The 21087-nt window shown below is 36.9% G+C and overlaps 1 protein-coding gene and 1 pseudogene across 1 annotated transcript in view; both read right to left on the bottom strand.

The window, feature by feature from the left end:
• Positions 1-9612: 9612 nt before the first annotated feature.
• The window catches only part of RORB (RAR related orphan receptor B), a 190189-nt gene continuing 178714 nt past the window's right edge, over positions 9613-21087 (bottom strand). The window contains exons 8-10 of the mRNA XM_060762188.2: positions 20182-20292; positions 18039-18151; positions 9613-17013 (exon numbers count right to left, since the gene is read on the bottom strand). Coding sequence (XP_060618171.2) covers positions 16858-17013; positions 18039-18151; positions 20182-20292 — 380 coding nt within the window. The 3' untranslated portion in view covers positions 9613-16857. The remainder of the gene's footprint in view (positions 17014-18038; positions 18152-20181; positions 20293-21087) is intronic.
• On the bottom strand, positions 19294-19415 carry LOC137096476 (U2 spliceosomal RNA; annotated as a pseudogene).

Here is a 21087-nt window from a genome sequence, read left to right as displayed (position 1 = left end):
AAGTATGGCTGCAGGAGCAACGAATGAAAATTGGTGTAGATATTGAAAAGTGGTGCGATTTTGAAGCTGTTTAACCTGGGATGTATACATTATGTACAATACCGTAATTATAGCAGAATAGTGGGTTGATGTGTTAAAGTCCTACTAGGGTATTGCTTCTATTCCAAAAGAGACGATGGAAAAATACTGCATACACTCCAGCTGTCCCGATTTGGCAAGGACAGTTCCAATGATTCGTTTGTCATTCCACTTTTTCAGCTTTTAAAAATGTATCTCAATTTCTCACCCTTCCTCTCCTTGTCCCTCTTCATTCTCAGATTTCTTCAGTGGCTACAAACTGAGTTCAAATGGCAGAAGTCATTTGCTCTCAGTTCACTCTGTGGGAGAAAGGAGAGGAAGGGAGGAAATATTGTCATTTCCAGTGATCTCAGGCAAAAGGAAACTTATGAGTTCTTCATCGTTAATAACTTTTGCCATCTTGACCACACTCTGATCTTGCTTGGCATATTTCCTAGTTTTCATCTGTGAAGTCTTGGGAAGTGTAATACTGATTTGCTGTTTACACAGTGGCTGCATAAACATATACCTTATTCATGGCATTGAAACATCAGGACTAAATTTATGGCTGGTGATTTTCAAATGTCTCTTTCTCTATGTGTTATTATTTATTTTTGTCTTGTACTTCACTCTATTCTTGGACATCAAGATAATGCTATGTTTACTGGTAATATAAATGTGTTTTCATCATTTGCATTCGAACCTATGACCTGTTAGTCTTCAGTCCTGCCAGCACAAGGGTTTAACCCAGTGGTTCTCAACCTGTGGGTTCCCAGATGTTTTGGCCTTCAACTCCCAGAAATCCTAACAGCTTGTAAACTTGCTGGGATTTCTGGAAGTTGTAGGCCAAAACACCTGGGGATCCACAGGTTGAGAACCACTGGTTTAACCCATTGCACCACTGGGGGTTCCATAGGTTCAAATCCCTCTGTCAGCTCCAGCTCACCATGTGGGGACATGGGAGAAGCCTCTCACAAGGATGGTAAAAACATCAAAACATCCAGGTATCCCCTGGGCAATGTCATTGCAGATGGTCAATTCTCTCACAACAGAAGTGACTTGCAGTTTTTCAAGTTGCTCCTGACATAAAAAAATTATGTTACCATTATAATATAAAGGCTACTTGAAAGCCTTTTAATTTCCTTTTAGAATTATGTGTGTGTGTGTGTCAGGCTGGATTTACACTGCCATATAATGTAGTTTCAGAATGCAGACTAACTGCATTGAACTATATTATATGCTATATAATCCAGTTCATTGCAATTAATCTCATTCTGAAACTGCATTATATAGCAGTGTAGATCTGGCCTCAGACAGGAAACTGTGATTTAGTTTCTATTGGGACTCTCACATGTAAGGAGTGGAATTTTAATACTTTTCTCCACAGATATGATTTTCTTTCTCCCCCACCTCACTTCCCGCCTCACAAGAATTTGGGACTTGGAGAGAAATGTTACCAAAAAGGATTTTCTTCACTGAGTCTGACAGTTGTATGAGGAATTGATAACTGATAAAAGTGAAGCTGGGGATTGAGAGTTTGACTCCACCTCTTGTGAGCTTGGAGTTGTTCTCCTAACTCACCATCTGCAAAGACATATATAATTTATACTCATCTGAAAGTTCTTTGGACATCTACCCTGGTTTCTTTAGACAGCTCCCACTTTTTCTTCATTGGAATTCTTTTCTGCTGGGCCTCTAATTATCTCACCTTTAGAAATCTCATCTCCATTCTTTAGCTTTGAGTATTTCTGATATGGGATCTCATACAATATTTTCCTAAGACCACTGAATGCAGCTTTGTCAAAATCTAGAATGCTGTCTACATTTGGCTTCCACTTTTCTCTGTGTTACCCATTGCAGGAGAATGAGGTCACTCCCACCCAAGGATCCCTCTGTTTCCATCAACATGATGGTTTCATCCTTGTTGGTCAGGTTCAGATGAAGTGTGTGGTGGAGTTGTCTTCTTTAGAGGTTTTTTTTTTAAAAAAAACAGAGACTGGATGGTCATCTTTTGGGACTCCTGTGACTATTCAGTCCTACATACAACCCCTTAGTGGATATGGATTTTGTAGAACTGTCCAATTATAATTCCGTCAGACATAAGTCCACTTAAAAGGAACTATGTCCCTAGTTCAGATTATTCTAGTCAGATTGCATTTCTGGTTGTCTAGAACCTTATATATTATCTGTTGATGCAAGATTGCAGTCTATGTGTTTAAATGAGGGTGCGATATTGTAGCTTTCCAGATGTTTTGGGAGTGACATTCACCACTGGCTCTTCTGGAAAAGGTTGATGGGGTTGTAGGCCAAGGATTTAGTGAATTGCCACAAGTTGATCACCCTGAGATTGCTGTTAATAGTAGTGTGCTCCTCAGTTTGTCTCCACACATGATGAACCTGATAAACCCAATAAAGTGAGCAATCATACACTTAGATATTAGTTCCAGTTTTAAGACATGCAATATATTAATTTTGCAATATTGTTTATTGTGTATGGTTTGAAACAGTTTCCTTGTGCTTTGAAACTGTTTCTCTGTGATGTTGCACTGCTATACATATCAGTGATTGAAAGCCAAAACATGTAGGAACCCAAGTTTCATGGAATTCAGTTTGCCAAAGCTAACAGGTCTTAAATGTATGGTGAAGGATGTAAACTTTGCACTATGGTTCCATCAAAATGTCCCTCTGAACCTATTTTGTATGATAGTTGTCATTGGTGTCAATGAAAATTTATTTCCTATACTCAATGCATTTCTGGGAATGGATTTTGAACAAGATTTCACAACAAAGATTTTATATTTCCAGACTTTTCTTTTGAGGTCCTGTTTCTGTTTGGGCCTCCCTTGTAGCTTATATTAAAACTCCTTAAAAGTTCTAATAGCTCCAGATTGCCATATATATATATATATATATATATATATATATATATATATATATATAGTATATTGTATATTATATGTGTGTGTGTGTGTATATATATGTGTGTGTGTGTGTAGCTTTCTTCCTATTATACTTTATTATTAAATATTGCATTAAATGGTTGGAATATGTACAGAAATTGGCTATAAATAATTGGGCGTGTGCCTTCCTCAAAACTTCTTCCTTGCTGGCTTTGTTTCAGATCCCCATTTCTTCTCTTTCTCGATTTTTTATGATCTTCATCTTTAGCATTCTTTTCCCTTCCTTCTCCATCTGTGTATTCCAGTGTTGTTTGGCTATAGTACATTGCCAAGAAAGACCATGGTGAAAAATTCCTGAAAGCTCCTTGAAAGAAGAGATATCCCACAAATCCTGGGCATCTATGGAAGGTATTCCTCCCTACATTTCTTTTCACCAACTTTGCCTTTTGTCGTGGCTTGAGTCAGTTTGCAAGCAGACCAGAGGATACCTGGGATAGTATTACAGCTGATGTTAAATAGAATCTAGTACATTGGTCAAACTTGTTTCTTCTACCTGTTCTATATCTAGTTCCGGGTCAGCATGAGTCTCCAGAGTGCTTATCTCCCCATAGACTGTCCCCTATCTTTTCAAAATTAACCCACTGATATTTGATTTCTATGTTATGGAATAGTGCACAAAACTTAAGTGGGTCCAGGCACTAACTCCCATCCTCAACTGACCCATCCTTGCTGCTATGATGCTGCCCTGAAACTGGATGGCAGATGTAAAGCAAAGCGTACTTTAAACTAAAAAAAAACCAAAACAAAACAAAAATTTGGGTTAGTTGAGGATGGGAGTGAAGTTTTGTGCACCTCTACACTATTCCATTACCTAGAAATCAAATATCAAGATGTACAGAAAGTTTCCTTCTTGTTTTCAAAAAGAATCACACTTCTAGAAATCTTCATTGTAATGTATAGGATCGGTTATGCTTGGCTTGAAAACAGTCCATGTGAAAGGGATCTATGAATCTGAGTAGATCACAAGCTGAACATGAGCCAACAGTGTGATTCAGCAAATAAAAAGCCAATGTGATTCTAGGCTGAATTAATAAGAGTCCAGACTGAGAGAAGTAATAGTCCCATTCTATTCTACTTTGGTGGGATCTCACTTGGAATATTATGTACAGTTCTGGGCACCAAAATTCAAGAAGGATATTGACACCAGAATGTGTTCAAAAGAGGGCACCAGAATGGTAAATGACCTGGAAGTTAAGCCATATAAGGAGCTGGGTATGTTTAACTTCAAGAAAAAAAGACTGAGAGGGGCATGATAGCCATGTTTAAATATTTGAAATGATGTTACATTGAGGAGGGGGCAAGCTTATTGTTCTGGAGACTAGGACATGGAGCAATGGATTCAAGCTGCAAGGAAAGAGATTCCACCTAAACATCACAAAGAGCTTTCTGACAGTAAAACCTGTTCAACTGTGGAAAATGTCTCCTCTGAATACAGTAGAGTCTCTTTCTCTGGGGGTTTGTAAGCAGGGGCCAAATGGCCATCTGATGAGAGTACTTTGATTATGTGTTCCTACGCGGCAGGGGGTTGGACTGGATGACCCTTGTGGTCTCTTCCAGTTCTATGTAATTCTAGCAAGGAACAACAATATTTTTTAAAGCAATTTTAGCGGTGAACACAGTGAAAATGCACAACACAGATAGTGGGAGGACTATAGGGAGTTACATTCCTGCAACAGCATGACAGCAAGACTTTGATTATTAATTGCAGGCTTATTGGTTGTTGGTTCAATGGTTGCTTTTATATTCTATTATAATGCTGTTGATTTATTTTGTTTTATGCTGTTTATGCATTTTGTATTTTAGTGTCTTATTTTAAATATGTTGATCAGGCTTGTCCCCATGTAAGCCGCCCCGAGTCCCTCTGAGGAGATGGAGGTGGGGTTTCAAAAATTAAGTTTTTGTTATTATTATAAGACTTCGGGAACTATTTTTTAAACACATATGTTGAACTTAAACACCCCTCAGCTTCCTCCAGGGAAGGCAATGATGGTGGATGATGGGAGGTACAGTTCAATCACATCTGGAGGATCACACTTTATCATACATATGTTAATAGTTCATTTTCTTAGTTTTTATCTTGCTAGGAAAAAAAACAAAAACAGAATTTGTGAGAAAAAACTCATGACAGACTATTGTTTTCTTATACATTTTTAATTTTGTTCAGCATTAAAGAAAGGAACTTCATCAACATTGATTGTCATTTACAGAAAACATTCAAAAATCATGTGTGCATTATTATGGAATGCTAACAGTATTGAACTAATAACTTACAAGACATAAAATAAGACCAAAAAAACCCCTATTACATTCTAAAGAAATATAAAATCTGTTTAAAAATTTGACGGGGGAAGGAAAAAATTGGTCCTAAGACATTTTGTAAGAAAAAAAATGGTCACTTTCTAAATGAATCAGGCTGTAGTTTTTACTCACGTTTACATAAATATTAAACATAGGAGAAAGAGCAGAGAGAGAGAGAGAGAGAGAAAGAGAGAGATGTTGGAAGGAAACTGCGGACATCAAACAAATGTTATATCACCTTTCTGTATGTTGGCTTTCTGCATCTATAGGCCAATAAAATACATTATTATTAATATTATTATTATTATACAATTAAGCTTCCCGGGGGAAAATAACATTGAGGCTATGAGATATTTTTGTTTGTGAATATAACTCTTCTTATGAGTTTCAAGTGAACCTTTCTAACAGGATTAAAAAAAATGTCTGTGCTTGTGTTCAGGCAACAATGCAACCCTGATGTTTTGTTTTTCTTCCAAAGGTGGTGAGCATGCTTGATCAAAGTTTCAAACTACTCCTAAAAGGGAGATTAAAATAAACTTACAACAATAATAGCTACAGCCAAGCACCAAATAACTTGTGGTTCCAACAGCACAGAGATGGAACATCTCACTTTACGTTAAGAAAAGGTACTGGAAATAGGATAAAAATATTAAAACTTTTGAAACTTGGAAGTATAAGAAAATCAGTTTCTTTCATAATTCTAAAAGTGAGGAAGCATTTCCAGGGATATCCCCACCCCACCCCACAAAAAGAAAAATATTAGAAAGCTTTATTTAAATCTAAATATATTTTTGAAAATAAATGGATCATCATAAAATACTACCCATGAACATCCTACTTGGGTGACCAGTAAAGGCAACCCCAATCATTTGCACTTGTACTTTTGCGCCTGTTTGTCCCCCCCCCCCCGTCCTCTCAGCTGTTAACACTAGAGCTATTTTGTTTCCCTAATATGATTTTTAAAACATTTATTTGGTGAAGGTCAGTTATGGCTTCCATTTGTAGCAACTCAACGATCTGACCTCAATTTGAAAGAAAAGTGTACAAAAATAGTTTGTTCCTAGGAGAGAAAGATTAGCTTCAGGTTGGGCTTGACCAAATATATTTAGCACAGTCCACCAACTTCTGTGCAAATCCCACTGCAATGAACGGGAGCAGCACAAACTTGCAAATCCCACTGACGTGAATGGGAGCAACATGAGTGTGTTGCAATATCAGATTGTGTACTTCTCTGATCTTGTGCAACTTTTCATTTGTTTCGGAAGGACCTTTGCAAAAGACCTTGTCAGTAGATTTGCCGATAAGCTGTCAGGAATATCATTTGCTTTTGGGAACAGAATTTTTGAACGCAGTCAGTATTCACAATTTTCAAGGTACAGTCTCACTGGAACGCCTCTCCAAGTCTGACTTGGAGCAGGGTTCATTGGCAACTCTTCCCCCCTCCCTGTTTTAAAACAGGAGTATGACACTAAACACCAAGGCTGTTCAAAAGGCTTTATCTATTACAATCAGTTTCCATAAAAAACTGAAGAGTACATTACACTCATAGGAAGCAAGTACATCATTTGCTCTTTGATGTTTTTTCTCTTTAAAAAAGCATTACAAAGTATTATGCTTAAACAGAGACATAGAAAAGAAATCAGCGTTTTTTAAACTGTCCCAAAGTTATTTACAAGAAAAAGTTACAGAGACAGCATACATAGTATTAGACCTTCTGCGAGTATATATTAAAAGTAATTCCTTTTGAAAAAAATACTGTATTTGTCTTCTACATTTCTACAATACATATTCAGTTTTTATTCTTGTATGTGGGTGTGGGTCCCTTCAGTTTTTATCACGCGAGGCAGATGGCAGAGAGAGGAAAGAAATGGTGTAGGGATTCCAATTCCTAATTCATGTAAATTGCCTCTCATTTACAGCCAGAACAAGTTATTTTGACATGGTAGTCATCTGAGGACTGCTTCTAGCATTGCTTTTTAATTCACACACATCCAGTTCCAGTTCATGACCGAAAGATTATAACGAATTAGATCTTAAGTAGCAGTGCCAACATGGCATGATTTTTGCAACAATTCATGTGAACTCTGTGATATGTCACTGCCTGGTCTATCTGCCTTTCAGACAAATTCCAAGAGTCTCAGTTGGAAGATTCTTGTCGTATCAGAATTATCTCAGCCTGAATGGAACATTTTGTTGCCTTCAGTTATATTTTCCTACCTTTCTTGATATAATTCTAAGACCAAATGTTGCTTGGTGACTCTGAATTGGGAGGTAGTTCTATAATCTGATACTTAGTGTTATTAAGATTTTGTCATTGCTGAATTGCAAAGACTAATGAGCAGTTCTCTCTAAGGAAGTGGTTCTCAACTTGTGGATCCGCAGGTGTTTTGTCCTACAACCCCCAAAAATCCCAGCTAGTTTACAAGCTGTTAGGATTTCTGGGAGTTAAAGGCCAAAACAGCTGAGGACCCACGGGTTGGGAACCACTGCTCTAAGGATTACTTGGTCCAGGTCTTTTATTCTCACACACCACAAGAAAAACTGCACACATTGGCTGTGATGCTTCACTTCTATTAGCATCCGGTCTACACAGTCTGTATTTGCTCTGGCAGAGTTCATGGACCTTCTTTGAGAGATAATTATACAAAAATTACACATATTTTTAAACATAGGTATGCTTCATACAGATCCATGAAGTTTGCTTTGTGTACACTTACTGTGACTTTTGTTTCTATCCTTATCTTCTTTTTTGGGTGTTATTGTGGTCCCACTATACAAGCACTGACATTTTTCTCTGTTCCTCAACTTGCTTACTATTCTGGCTGAAAGTAGAACTACATATTTCCTTTGCTGCTTTGCCCATAGACTAATATCAGTGAATAAAAAAGTAACAGAAGAAGCAGTCCTGGAGGGGAAAGTTAGCCGAATGTAATCCAGCATCCCTACCTACAGCATTTCAAAGGAAGTTAGGAAAGCTCAATACATTTTGGTTGTGCTTTGTTTATGGCCACAAGTACAATCACTGTGCCTCTGTGTTTTGTTTGCAGTAGGCCATACTATAGGAAAGAGAGGCAAAGAGAAAGAGAACATTAGGCCATTCAATGGCTTTCCAAAATAAGTGCAGGAGCAAATCCCCATCACCCAGAGAGGAATGCTTGGTTTACACAACAGAACTTCAACAAGTCATGTCATTGTAGTACATCTTATTAAATAACACATTGTGTTTCTTTTGCCTGATTCAGACATTGAAGTGACACATTGAAGAGGACACAATCATAGTGCATTTGATCCCTATAAGAAGCTGATAGACTAAGCTAATTTACTTCAATTCTTTAATCTGGGAATTAATCAAAGACAAAGATAAGTGCTTTTTTAAAAAATAAGCTGTTTTACGTAGAACACTCTTCAGGGTAAAATCTGTTCTTTGCAGCAGCCCAATTTTGCAATACAATTCATCCATTTATGAGTGTTTGCTGCTTGAATAATAAAGGACCCAATGTAGTAATATCTCTCAGATATATATATATATATATATATATATATATATATATATATATATATATGTAAACAAGGTGATGTTTTTCTTTTAATTTGTGTCTGAATTCCATAGACTGTTGAACAAACTTGTCTGCTACCAATTCAAACTTAAGGATCTCTGCCTTTTCTAGACACAAGCATACATTCCCCACTCAACCAACAGTAGTATCTTCAGTACCAAGTTAGCAGCCCATCCTCCAAAACCCCTTACCCAACAAATACGGATGAAAACAAAATAAAAACTTTTATATCTACAGTAGATGAAGCCTTTTCTTTATGTTAGCTTACAGAAGACAGCGTGCAAAGCAAACATTTTCTGCAAATGTTCTTACAAAAAGAAATAACACTCAGAATTTATTGCTGCTATATCCAATGCTGTTTCTTTCACTCGTCCTGTGTTCTGTGGTTAACCACTGGGACAAGAAAAATAGGCAAGTATTATACATATAGTAACTAAATTCACTGTATGCAGGTTTGTCCTCACCGTCTCATCTGTCATAACACAGAGGACTGTTTTGCGCCCCACATCATGGTCACCTCTCCTCATTAACTTCTTGTGCGTTTCTTAATGTAAACTGAGTGGATGACTTTATAAAACACTAGTATATGAGCACAATCAATCCATGTCGCTATACATTCAGATTGCTGTTTTTAGGAAGTACTGATGCATTTGTTACCACTGGAGAAATAGTACTAGGTTGTTGTCATTGTGTGCCTTTAAGTCATATCCAATGTATGGCAAACCTATTTTTTTTTGGGGGGGGGGGGGGGTTCTTGGCATGATTTATTCAAAGGGAAGAGGTGCTTTTGCTTTCCTCTGCTGCTCAGAGAGTGTGATGTGCCCAAGGTTATTCAGTGGGTTTCTATGGTTGTGGAGACATTTGAATTTTTGTCTCCAGAGTAGTAGTCTGACACTAGCACAGAGATATTAAGTACTTTCTCAAAAATGAAGAGGAACTATTTCTATATCTGTCTCTGAATCATGATTTTATGGAGGACAAATGGGAAATGTAGGTACACAATGAAATATGAGGATGTAATATGGTTATAATATGGGTCAGTTTGCCCATCATCATATTGGAAGGGCCCCTTGTTCCCATTTAGAGATCTTCTCCAGCTTTTTCTCTGGCTTCAAAAATGCCACAGCTGAAAAGGTTCCAGTGCTGCCCATTTAGGCAAAGAGGGCAGCAGGACATTTATGGAGTGGTAGTCTAGAAGGCATGGGGTATGCCGGTATGTATCCTCCCACCTCACACAAGATACAGCTCGCTGCTAACTCCGTACTTTCAGCTAGGTTCAGATGTGCTGCCAGGTCCTGTTTTCATATTGAGACCCAGTCTGTTCAGTAACTGTTGTCAGTAAATATTGGACTGGGTAAAACACTCTCCTTAGTTAGTGCTGACATACATTTAAGACTGCATGAAGAACCATACGGAATGAAAAGAACTAAGAGGCTTTTCATTGCACTCATCCTGCTTACACCAAAGGGAAGTGATCTACATAAGGTTAAGCACTTTTGAAACCCTCTTCTTGCAGTGGGAATGATTTAATGGGGTACTTAACTCACTCACTGAGATCAACAGGATTTAGAAAACTCTGAACTCTAGTACTAGAATTTTCTTCTTCTACATTTGTGGAATTAGGTAGCTGCTAATGCTGGACTATTGCTCTATAGAGAAAGTCACTTTCATTGCTCTGGAGAAATTATCTCTGGATAGAAGCAAATAACTCAAATTCAGGTTGGCAGGAAAAGGAATTCATGGTTTGAATTTGAAACATAATTTTCTTGCCTTTCTCCTTTATACATCAAATCAAATTTTGGGACAGGTTTACTTTTTTCACATGAAAAAATAGGGTGAACAGTGGAAATAAAGAGTATGTTTAGATTTACTACCTTCTCATACAACTTGTGAAAGTATTTGTAGTCTTCACATTCTGTTCACCTAGATGAGACCTGATCCCACATCTTCACCCAAAACCTACCATTTCTTTTCTTTACTACCGTAATACCAAGATGGTTCTTTCAGACTTGTGGATGAATGACTAGGATGACAAATCACTATTAAATAGCATGCTCTCTACTTTCTTTTCTCAGATTGTTCCTAGAGCTTAACATAGAAGAGATAGTAAAAGGTAACATAGGGAAACACTTTCATAAAGAACTTGGCTTGGTATTTGGTAGCAAAAATAATTGTATGAAGTACTTTTTATTCTGTTATGACTTGGTACTCTGTTGGTTTGCCAGTACATAGAAGCCAATTAGAGGCACTTTGAAAATGAGAAGAAATAATGCTTTTTAAAAATTTCCCTTTTATTTATTTGTCTCATGTATTTCTCCATGTGGTAAATCAGCAACATTGTGGCTAATGCTACTAATATGTCACTATTTTCAAAGTCTAAATTCCTGATTCTTGCACACTTACCTCGTGTAAGATTTAAGTGCCACTGCCTTCCAGCGGTTTTATATTCAAGTTTGCAGTTGCAGTGTACTTTAGCCACTTTCTTTCATCCCAGAAAACATTTTTGAAACCAAATGTTAATTTTGCCAATGGCTTGAAATTCATTTTAAGTTCACAGAGTTTTCTTCCGAAGGATAAATGGTCACAGTATGGATTGTGTGCTCAGAATCAAAGTGTAAAATCAAGGGCGCACATTGGAGAGGAGAAAGGAACAGTGAATTCAGTTTGTAACCACATCATTTCTAAAAGCTGGCTTGAAAGCCTTGTCTGGGTCTTCCATATTTTGGCATCTAAATTTGTGCCTTTCAACACATTTCTAATAATTGTTTCCTTATTATTATTGTCATTTTCATATATCTTATTATTTTTAATAAGGTAATATATCCCTGAGCAGCATACAGTGCAACATCTGCATCAAGCAGTGATTGTCATTTACAAAGTGTGAAGATTGAAAAGGAAAGAGTAAGATGGTGCTAGTGTATGACATACAGTTCACACTGCATGTCAGAGATACGGATAGAGAGAAGGCAGAATGGCTGAATCATGTTACACATACACACAAACTCATACACTTTCTAGTGTCAAGGAAAACCAAGCTGTTTGTTTCAGGTTTCAAAGTTTTACCTATCTAGGTATTCCCTCCCATGGTTCTTATGTCACTGTTTTGGTGACTCCCCTTGTACTTTAATCCAAAACTCTACATTTACTCCAAGGTAAATGCCCTTAACTGGATGTAGTGATCTACTATTCAATTTCAATGGAGAAAACACTTGTCATTGAACAAAGGAATGTCCCCAGCTTTTATTCTCCATAAGGAATTATTGGAACTTGGCAATACTTTGGTAACCTGACCTTATCTAAAGAATAGATCACCAAGATTGTCCAGTTTTGCTGATACATGATGTAGGTGTTAGAATTCCTTTGTCTTTCTTAATTGATATCATGCTAACAGTATGAGTCAAAGTGGAGTTAAAGTGAGTTCTGTTTGTAATTGTAGCTATTTGGGTAGATGTAGTCCTAGGAGAAAATGAATTATTTCATTCTAGTCTTACTATGTAGAAGCTACTCAAACTTCCATGACTGTAAAATCCAGGAAGAATTTTTAACAAAAAGGAAATCAAGAAGATTATATTAGATGAGAGTCAAAAGAGCACAAGAACTCCTAGCCTCAAATCCTGCGTGGTCTCTAACACAATCATCAAATATATATTGCATTTGGAAACAGCTTGGTTTAATTGAATGTCTTCTATTACCCTGTTTTCCCAGCAATCAGTAAAGCAATCTTTCCATTAGAAGGAAATATGACTCTTGGAATTAATTCTTTATACAGGGAGCCAGCAGGAGTGACATTTAGACAAAATTAAGTCCCTGTAGAAGTGTAACAAGCAGTCTACATCTGTCTGCTCAGACACTGAGAATAAAGTGACTCTGTCTCTTACATTATCAGAAGACAATATAAAGTGTTATTGTTTGTTCGTTCCAGTGGAGGAGAGACAAATTAAGTAAAGGAAGAAGGGATATCATTTACTAGGGCAGCTTCCGTTGTCCCTCTATCCTGTCATTTGAAGAGGAACAGCAGAATAACAAGAAGTCATAGTAGGCAGTCCAAGATTGTTCAATTTGGCCTTATTGGGTGAGGGATTCTGGGGGCTGTAATCTAAAAAAAAAAATAAACCCATTAAACCCTACTTAGAAGTGTCCTATGGTGTTGTTTTGCAGTGTAATAAATGTTATCAAATATGGGTCACTTCCATTTTCTGGAGGAGTGATTTGGATACTAACTGTACCTCTGAAATACCTTTCTTTAGTTATACCTGGAATAACTGAAGATTAGAAAGGTTTTGGGGGTGGCATGCGCTGGCACTCATGGAAATCTTTCATTTCATTTCTATTTAACAGTTAGTAGGGATGTTATCATATGACATTTTCTCTGCATTTTCTTCCCATTTTTCCATGTTGCCAAAACAGAGTCCCACGGAGCCCATCATATGACGCAAGACAGTATCTGGGGAGACTCCATGGGGCTCGGTTTCAGCAGTATGGATAAACAGAGCCCAGAATGGCTTTGGAGGAGTTGGGTGTTACCCGACTCCAATTCGAGAACACAAGGAGGAAATGGGGAAAAGATAAAAAATCACATGCGATGGGAGGCCATACAAGGAAAGATAGTAGGGAATGAAGGGGGATGGTTCCCTCCATTTTCCCCCTTTCCTCCTGCCTGTCTGAAGAGGTCCTAGGTCCACCCAAAGGTATATTTCTCAAAATTCAAATCAGCCTCATAACGTTTCTATTTCCAGTTATTCTATGTATAAGTAAGAAAAAAACTCAGAAGTGATGGTATCCAAAATAACTCCTCCAGAATATGGAGATGCTTTCACCGGTCTCAACCAAAGGAAAAAACATCTTCTTCTGGCTCCTAGTTCAATCAAGTGTGTTTGCATGTGTAGCACACTGGAGTGGAAAGGAGAGAAAAATCCCATAATGTAAGCCAGAGGCTGGTCATGCAATGTTAGATTTAATTCTGTGTTGAAGAAGTTAGGTAACCCTGTCAGTAACATGGTAGATTACATCATTTCACCTTTTCAAAAAAGGAACTATTTCCCCCCTAAATATTTGTTCAGAAGGGCTTTGCCCTCATCTGAGGTATCTCCTACTGAGTATCTCTGGCAAAGTGGGGATTTGAACCCTAGTAATAGTGATCTTAGGCATAGTCTAATGCTCAAACTGCTACACCATGCTGGTTTATTATTGGGCAGTTACTCGGTAAGAAACAAGAATGTATTTGTATGGCATGTGTGTTATATATTTTCAGAATTAAAGTTTGAAAAAAGTATAGCCTATATAGTATATTATGGACTTTTTAAAAACAGCTTTGGTTATGGTGTTATATAAGAAAAGTTAGCATAAAGCATCAAAGAATAGTGTGATGGTATATAAAGAGTCAGTGATTGTTAGAAAGGGAAAATGACAGAATGAATGAGTGAGCAGAATATAGTCGATTGTTCTCAGAATCTCCCAGGAGTGGAAGGTGTAAAATTTGGAATAGTTACATTGGAGCTTTCAGAATCCTGCAGCCAACATAGTCATTTGCCATATAGGCTGTGGGATTCTAGGAATTGCAGTCCATCATTGTAACTTTTGCAAGCTCAGAGAAGATTGCACAGATATGTTCTAGGGGTCTGCAACCTCTCTGAAGTATCACAGAATCAGTGAGCATGGATTCTTTGTTCTCACAGAGATCTTTTAAAACCATCCCTGGAGAACAACTGGTTAAGCATTTGCTCTAAAATTACAGTTTTGAGGAAACACTGCTAAGAAACACTGGAGCCATTATGGGATCTGAAGGGACTTCCTTTACTTCTCTCCTCATAATTCTTTCCACTAATAGAACCAGGAATGTGTGTGTGTGTGTGTGTAAAAGAGGCTTCTTAAGCAATCCTGTAGGAACTAGTGGAGAAAATATTCTATAAAATAATAATAATAATAATAATAATAATAATAATAATTTTTCATTTGTAGACTCAGGATCACTAATAAATTAATCACTAATAAATTAATATGCCACTCCAGTTTTGTTAAGCAGTAACAAGCCATCTGAGCCCTGGATATGAAGTATAGTGAACCAGTAAAAACAGCTGTTTACCTAGACACTGGAATGTTACAATTGCATTCGATGATGGGTGTACATATGGAAAGCCTTCACTCTCATCCTGCAGTTTACAATAATGTCTTTGCTGATGACTGGTTGGTTCTTTGTATAACTTTTAGATGCAACATGGGCCTGCTTCGCTATCCCCTGGAGAACACAGAGCAATACCGAGCCCTATAATAATAATTATTATTATTGTTTCAGGAAGGTAATAAAATAAACTCTCTTTCTGACTCACAAAACAAATGTACTGTTTGGGATGGTATACAATTTACTCTGTAGTTTAAATACTCTATTGGCATTTTGTCCTATAATATTATGTTTAATATATGCTTTATCACTCTCGCTGAGGAAAAAAAAAATCTCCCAATAACTTTATCTCTGTCCATTTGAATTATCCAGACAAGGCTTTGGCACCAATAATACTAACCTGACTTTTCATCATTCGGTGACCATATACTGCATACATATTATATACAAACTGATCAGAAATTGAATCATGTTTTCATTATATGTGGATGGATGGCAGAGCAAAAGTCTAATTGCTCAACATAAAACCAACACATTACATGGAGAGTTTAAAAAATGCAAGACAGCATCCTTAGAAAATAGGCATTTTCTTTAAGCTACAACAAGTGTGTGCGTATTCCATATATATGTGTACTATATAACAATATACAACAAGGATGGCTAACTAGTAACTCATGAGGCAATCGTATCCAAGACCCAGTAGTGCTATCACATTGGAATCAGGATGTAATTAAAATCTTGCAATTCAATTTTACTTGGAGGGAAGGGCAGTGCATGAGTAAGAGTGTTAACGATTTAAAAACCGGGCATCTTTCTTTTCTATTTTTTACATAATCCCCCATCCAAGAAACTGCATTAGGATAATCCATGGTGATGATGACAATGTTGAACTGTGTAATAGCATACTCTTCTGGCACATGACCATCGTCTTAAGGTAGAGTTAGCCCCAGAGAATACCAAACTTGCCCATCCCTGATATATACTTTTTATATATACACAAGACATGATCCTTGCCTGTGTAGCGAAGGATCCCTCTAGGATTTTTTTCCCCCTTGTCCCTTCAGATTACACATAGAATAACATACAATTACAGGAATTGGGAAGACCCCACCGTTCACACTGAGTGGAAAAGGAGGATTAAATGTGGGAGCTAAAAACAGACAATCTCATTTACCTCTCCATTTCTGGAATGCTACATGGAAATGCCTGTGTACATCTTCAGGGGGCAAAAGAGAAACAGGGAATGTTACCCGCCACCGCCCAGGAATTGTCTTTGCACCAATGCTGCATCCACACAGGAAAGGCTCATGCCCATATATATATATATTACATACACGCACACCTATTTCCAAGACGGCTACAAATTGCCACATGCATTTAACTAGCTAAAAACATAGAAATAGTTAAGCCTAGTTTAGTGGAATTTTCTTAAATTATATTTGAACAATAAGAAGGAAGAGCAATACTGCAAATTGCCCTTCTGTTTTCATTTATATCTACAATAAAATGTCTATAAACAGTTGTCTGCCCCAAAACACATCCCCAATAAAATAAAATAAAATAAAATAAAATAAAATCAAAAATAAAGGTAACACCCAGTGTTCTATATTTTGCAACTTTTTCCTGGTAAGTTAAAAATTAAAAAAGAGAAAAAATAGCAAAAAGAAGAGAAATGAAAACAGGCCCCACTCAGAGGTGCATATTTACATTCTTCAAACTGTAGCGGTGAAAAATAATTCTATTAAGTGCAGGACATTCCTAGTGTTGCAGTAGTGACATTTTTTTAAAAGAAAGTCTTCATGAAAACAATTCTTTTGTCTTAACAGTGATGCATTCCAGGACTATGTGACATATTCTATCTTTCCTTTTACTTGCAGCCAGTGGTAGAGTCTGGATTGAACAGTTCCTTGTACAACGGAGGAAACAGTGTGTTCACTATGTCAGGATGAGATTGTTTAAATACCTGCAGTTTTTCTCCATGCAGGTTGCAAAGTGCAGTGATAGTTGGAATCTTGGCTACTAACTGTAAGAGAGACAGACAAAAGAGTACAGGGAAAGAAATATTATTCCAAGAAAACAAAAGAATCATGAAATTCTTATTTTCAAACAGATTAGATCCATCAAACTAATTTTCTTGTTCTTAAATCAATTTTGTAGAAGAAGGAGAATCTGGGTTTGGGGCTAAATAATCTGATCTCATAATGCTGAATATCATTTGATGATTACCTTAAAGATAATCTCTTCCTTAAGATCAGCAATGGACCCCCCCCCTTTTTTTTTTTTTTTTTGTATCACAAACCCAGGCCATTACATGAGTGAGTTTGTGCAACAGAGCTTTTCGGCGGTGGAATAACTACCCTTTAGAGATGCAACAAGTTCCCTCTCTGGATATTATTTGTATTAAGCCCCAAAAAGACTTTTTCAATTGATTGTCGAAGGCTTTTGTGGCAGAATCACTGGATTGTTTTAGGTTTTTTGGGCTATATGGCCTCGTTCTAGAAGCATTCTCTCCTGACGTTTCACCTGCATCTATGGCAGGCATCCTCAGAGGTTGTGAAGTCTTTTTCAATTGACTTTAATTATTTTAAGTTTTACTGCCCTTGGTTTTTATTCGACATATTCATTTTATTTGTTTCTGATGGGGCAGAATCATCCCAATTTGGGAAGAAAGTAAAGCAAGCCTACCTTTGGTTTAAAACAGAAAGCCCTTTGATACATAGTCAGTTGAGATATTTTGCCCACAAGAATAACCAAGAGTCTTGTGGTACATTAAATAGTAGCAACAAAAGCAAATCAATGTACACTGTAACTCACTTCAGATGCAGCTTTAACAAAAAAAAGAGAGACTTATTGTTTATACTAAAAAAAAAAAAAGGACAGTTATCCCTCCCACCCCTGAAATTTCTAGCTGCAATGAATTTTTAGATCTGGGTCTTTCTTTTGTCTGCTGTGGAAATCTGGATTAACATATGACTAATCAAAAAAAAAAAAGATGCTAAATCAGGCTGTCAATGAACTTGTGTATGTCAGTTTATATTGAAAATCTACCTTTGCCAAAGTCTCATCATCAAGATGATTCTTGTGAATCACATGTTGAAGTGCAAAATAAATCTTTTCCTGAAGCTTCTGGACCTTCCTTGGTTCTAACAGCCAAGCTCGATCTGGCCAAACAGTAAAGTAACACGAAATTAATAAAGTACAGATATAAACTAAATCAAGGAAGAAAATGGAAAGAAAATTCGTGAACATCACTATTTAATGCCAATACCATGATTGAATTACTATTTGGATGAACTGTAGCATTTTAATTTTCAAATGGCAAATCACTAACATGTAGAACTTGGGTTTGATCTTAGGTTTCACTTGAACTGTGGGCAATCATGCAGTCTCTTTCCTTCTCATGTACGTTCAAGTAGCCTGTTGACTTATGGCGACCCCATGAATTTCATAGAGTTGTCTTATGCAAGGTGTTTAGGCCACTCTGTCCTTGCAATACAAGCTTCCTAATAAGAGTAGGATGTTTGTGCATCTCAACTGCACCATTTGGGTTCTTGGTAAAGCATAGATTCTGGCATTCTATCACCCAATTTTTTATTTATTTATTTATCAATTATACCACCACTCCCCGATTGCTCAGAGCGGTTTACAATATACATATACAATACATTACATTTAAAATCAAAGAAAAATTTCAATCAGCAAGATTCAAATTGAATGGGTGATTGTGTTAAGTCTATGAATCTGTGAATCTAAGCAGATATGACTTTAAAAGACTCTTCACTGAAAAGAAAGAAAATTGCTTCCAGTAAATCTGTCTCAAACTGATATGCCATTTGGCCACACTGTCTGATGGTGATTGTTGAATTTTTTTCACAATTGGCAGCCCTATTTGGTTGCCTGCTTCCCAAATCCTTTTGTGTCTGGTTGTCTTCTCCAAGACACCTTTTTTGTAGCCAACATAAGCTGCTGATAGAAAAAAATGGCTCTTTTCCTGCAATACCAGATTTTTATTTCTTTACTGCAGTGCTGATGAATACCTACAAAGCAATGTTTAATGCAAGTACATATGGCTGTTCAAGAGGGGGAAAACACAGATTCTAGAATATATTATAATGTTCAATGTATTGTCGAAGGCTTTCATGGCCGGAATCACTCAGTTCTTGTGGGTTTTTTCGGGCTATATGGCCATGTTCCAGAGGCATTTCTCCTGACGTTTCGCCTGCATCTATGGCAAGCATCCTCAGATGTGTTGATATTTAATGTTGATTAAATAAAGCATATTATATATAGATGCATAACAATATAATGGTAAATAAGATTTAATGATATGGGTATGGATATGTGGTTTATCTGCCATATTCCAGGGATAGACAGATACTACACTTGATACTACACTTGATCTTAGCCAAAAGGCCGAGAAGCGATGATATGCAATAGATCAGCAAGGATTGGTTTTCCAATATTTTAAATAACAGCAGTGACAAATTGACTCATCCCTACTGTAAATAATGTTGTAGAAACAAAGATAGTTTGGGGGCAAATCAAGACCACTTAAAAAAAAACAAGTCTAGATAAACCCTGAAGTCTGTTTGGTTTTGGTACTCAGAATCTTTGATTCTAATTGTGTCAAAGCTTTATTTTATTTTATTTTTACACCAGGCTCCAGTTAGGTTGGATCTTAGGATCTGAGTACTCCTTGCCTAAGAAATCACAATAAATCAATAACTTGAAGGAGCATATGCACACATAGGTACCCCATTAACATCTATTTTTGGGGGGTGGTGGGTGTCACTATTTCACATTTGATTATGCATTTCTTTCCCTTTCCCCCAACTGTCACAAAGATCAGACCACCCAAACAAGCAAGGACTGATATTGTTGGAAGAAAAGACACTTCTCTCAGCAAGTGTAAATAGGAATTTAGGAATTATATAAGTACTTGGCTACTACAAGGTTTTACAAGTGTCACTGATCACAATGGAGACATAATGACATATGAAATACAAGTTAAAGTGTGTGTGCAAGAGAGAGAAAAATATCCACCTGGAATTCCCCTCATAATCATAGGCAGAACATGAAGCAAATTAAACCAATTTAGGCTTACTGTATTCTGTACATAGCCAATAACTGTACTGATGTAGGGGTTTTATGTAGGATGAAGGGGTAACGAAAATTAGTTGGAAATAAGTACCTGGTGATATAAGAACAGCAGATGAAAACAAGGCAATTTCTTCCTCAGTTAGCTGCAACGAACATAAATTCTTTGCAAATTCAAATGCTTCATTCACCAGATCATCTGAACCTGCACACAGAAGACAGGACAAAGTCAACATGAAATCCATCACCTTCTAAAACTTGCTTCTCATCTGGAAATTCTAACTTTTATAGATGCTGATTCATACGACATGAGCACTAGCTAATCTGTGTGCATCTCCACAGTCAGACACTTATGTCATGATGGAAGAGAAATACTATTTCCTTCAGTTGTTAAATACTGTTAGGAAAAGCTGTACCTGCTGAGTAGGTTGTTAAAAGTGCCTGGCATGGCAAGCCCCATTGAAAGTGTATATATAATCTTCAGCTTACAAACAGTACTTTAGACCGATCATTCAAAAAACAGCCATTCTAAGCCATTATTAACTGCTACTATTATAAAGTGTAAATAGTAGAATGTTTGTATCAATATTGAATAGAACTCCTTTTTCTCTTCCCACTGCAAGAAAGTCTTTGAAAACTGCAGTTTTTGAAAAGTTCAAGACTCATTCTGTGCTTTGCACAAGTAACAGCATTTTCTGCACTGGAATCAGTATTTTCTGTTTAGATATACTAATATTTATATACTATCACATAATTTCCTGTTCAGAAAAAACTATCAAGATCTAAATTTAATAAAATGGGCATGACTCTGATAGCCCATATGACACAGGTCCCCATTACAAGATTCTCAACTGGATGTGGCAGAGCCTCTCTACCCATAACTGGAGCCAAATCCCATCCTAATCTTTCCCTGTAACATGACAAAATTAAATATACTATAAAGATTCAAAAATGCTACAAAGAAAGCCACAAAATCATGACGAGGAATACAGAGGGAGGG

Source organism: Anolis sagrei, chromosome 2 (assembly GCF_037176765.1).
Source record: "Anolis sagrei isolate rAnoSag1 chromosome 2, rAnoSag1.mat, whole genome shotgun sequence".
Taxonomy (NCBI): Eukaryota; Metazoa; Chordata; class Lepidosauria; order Squamata; family Dactyloidae; genus Anolis; species Anolis sagrei.
The sequence above is the reverse complement of the archived record's forward strand: the minus strand, read 5'-3'. Positions and strand labels throughout refer to the sequence as shown.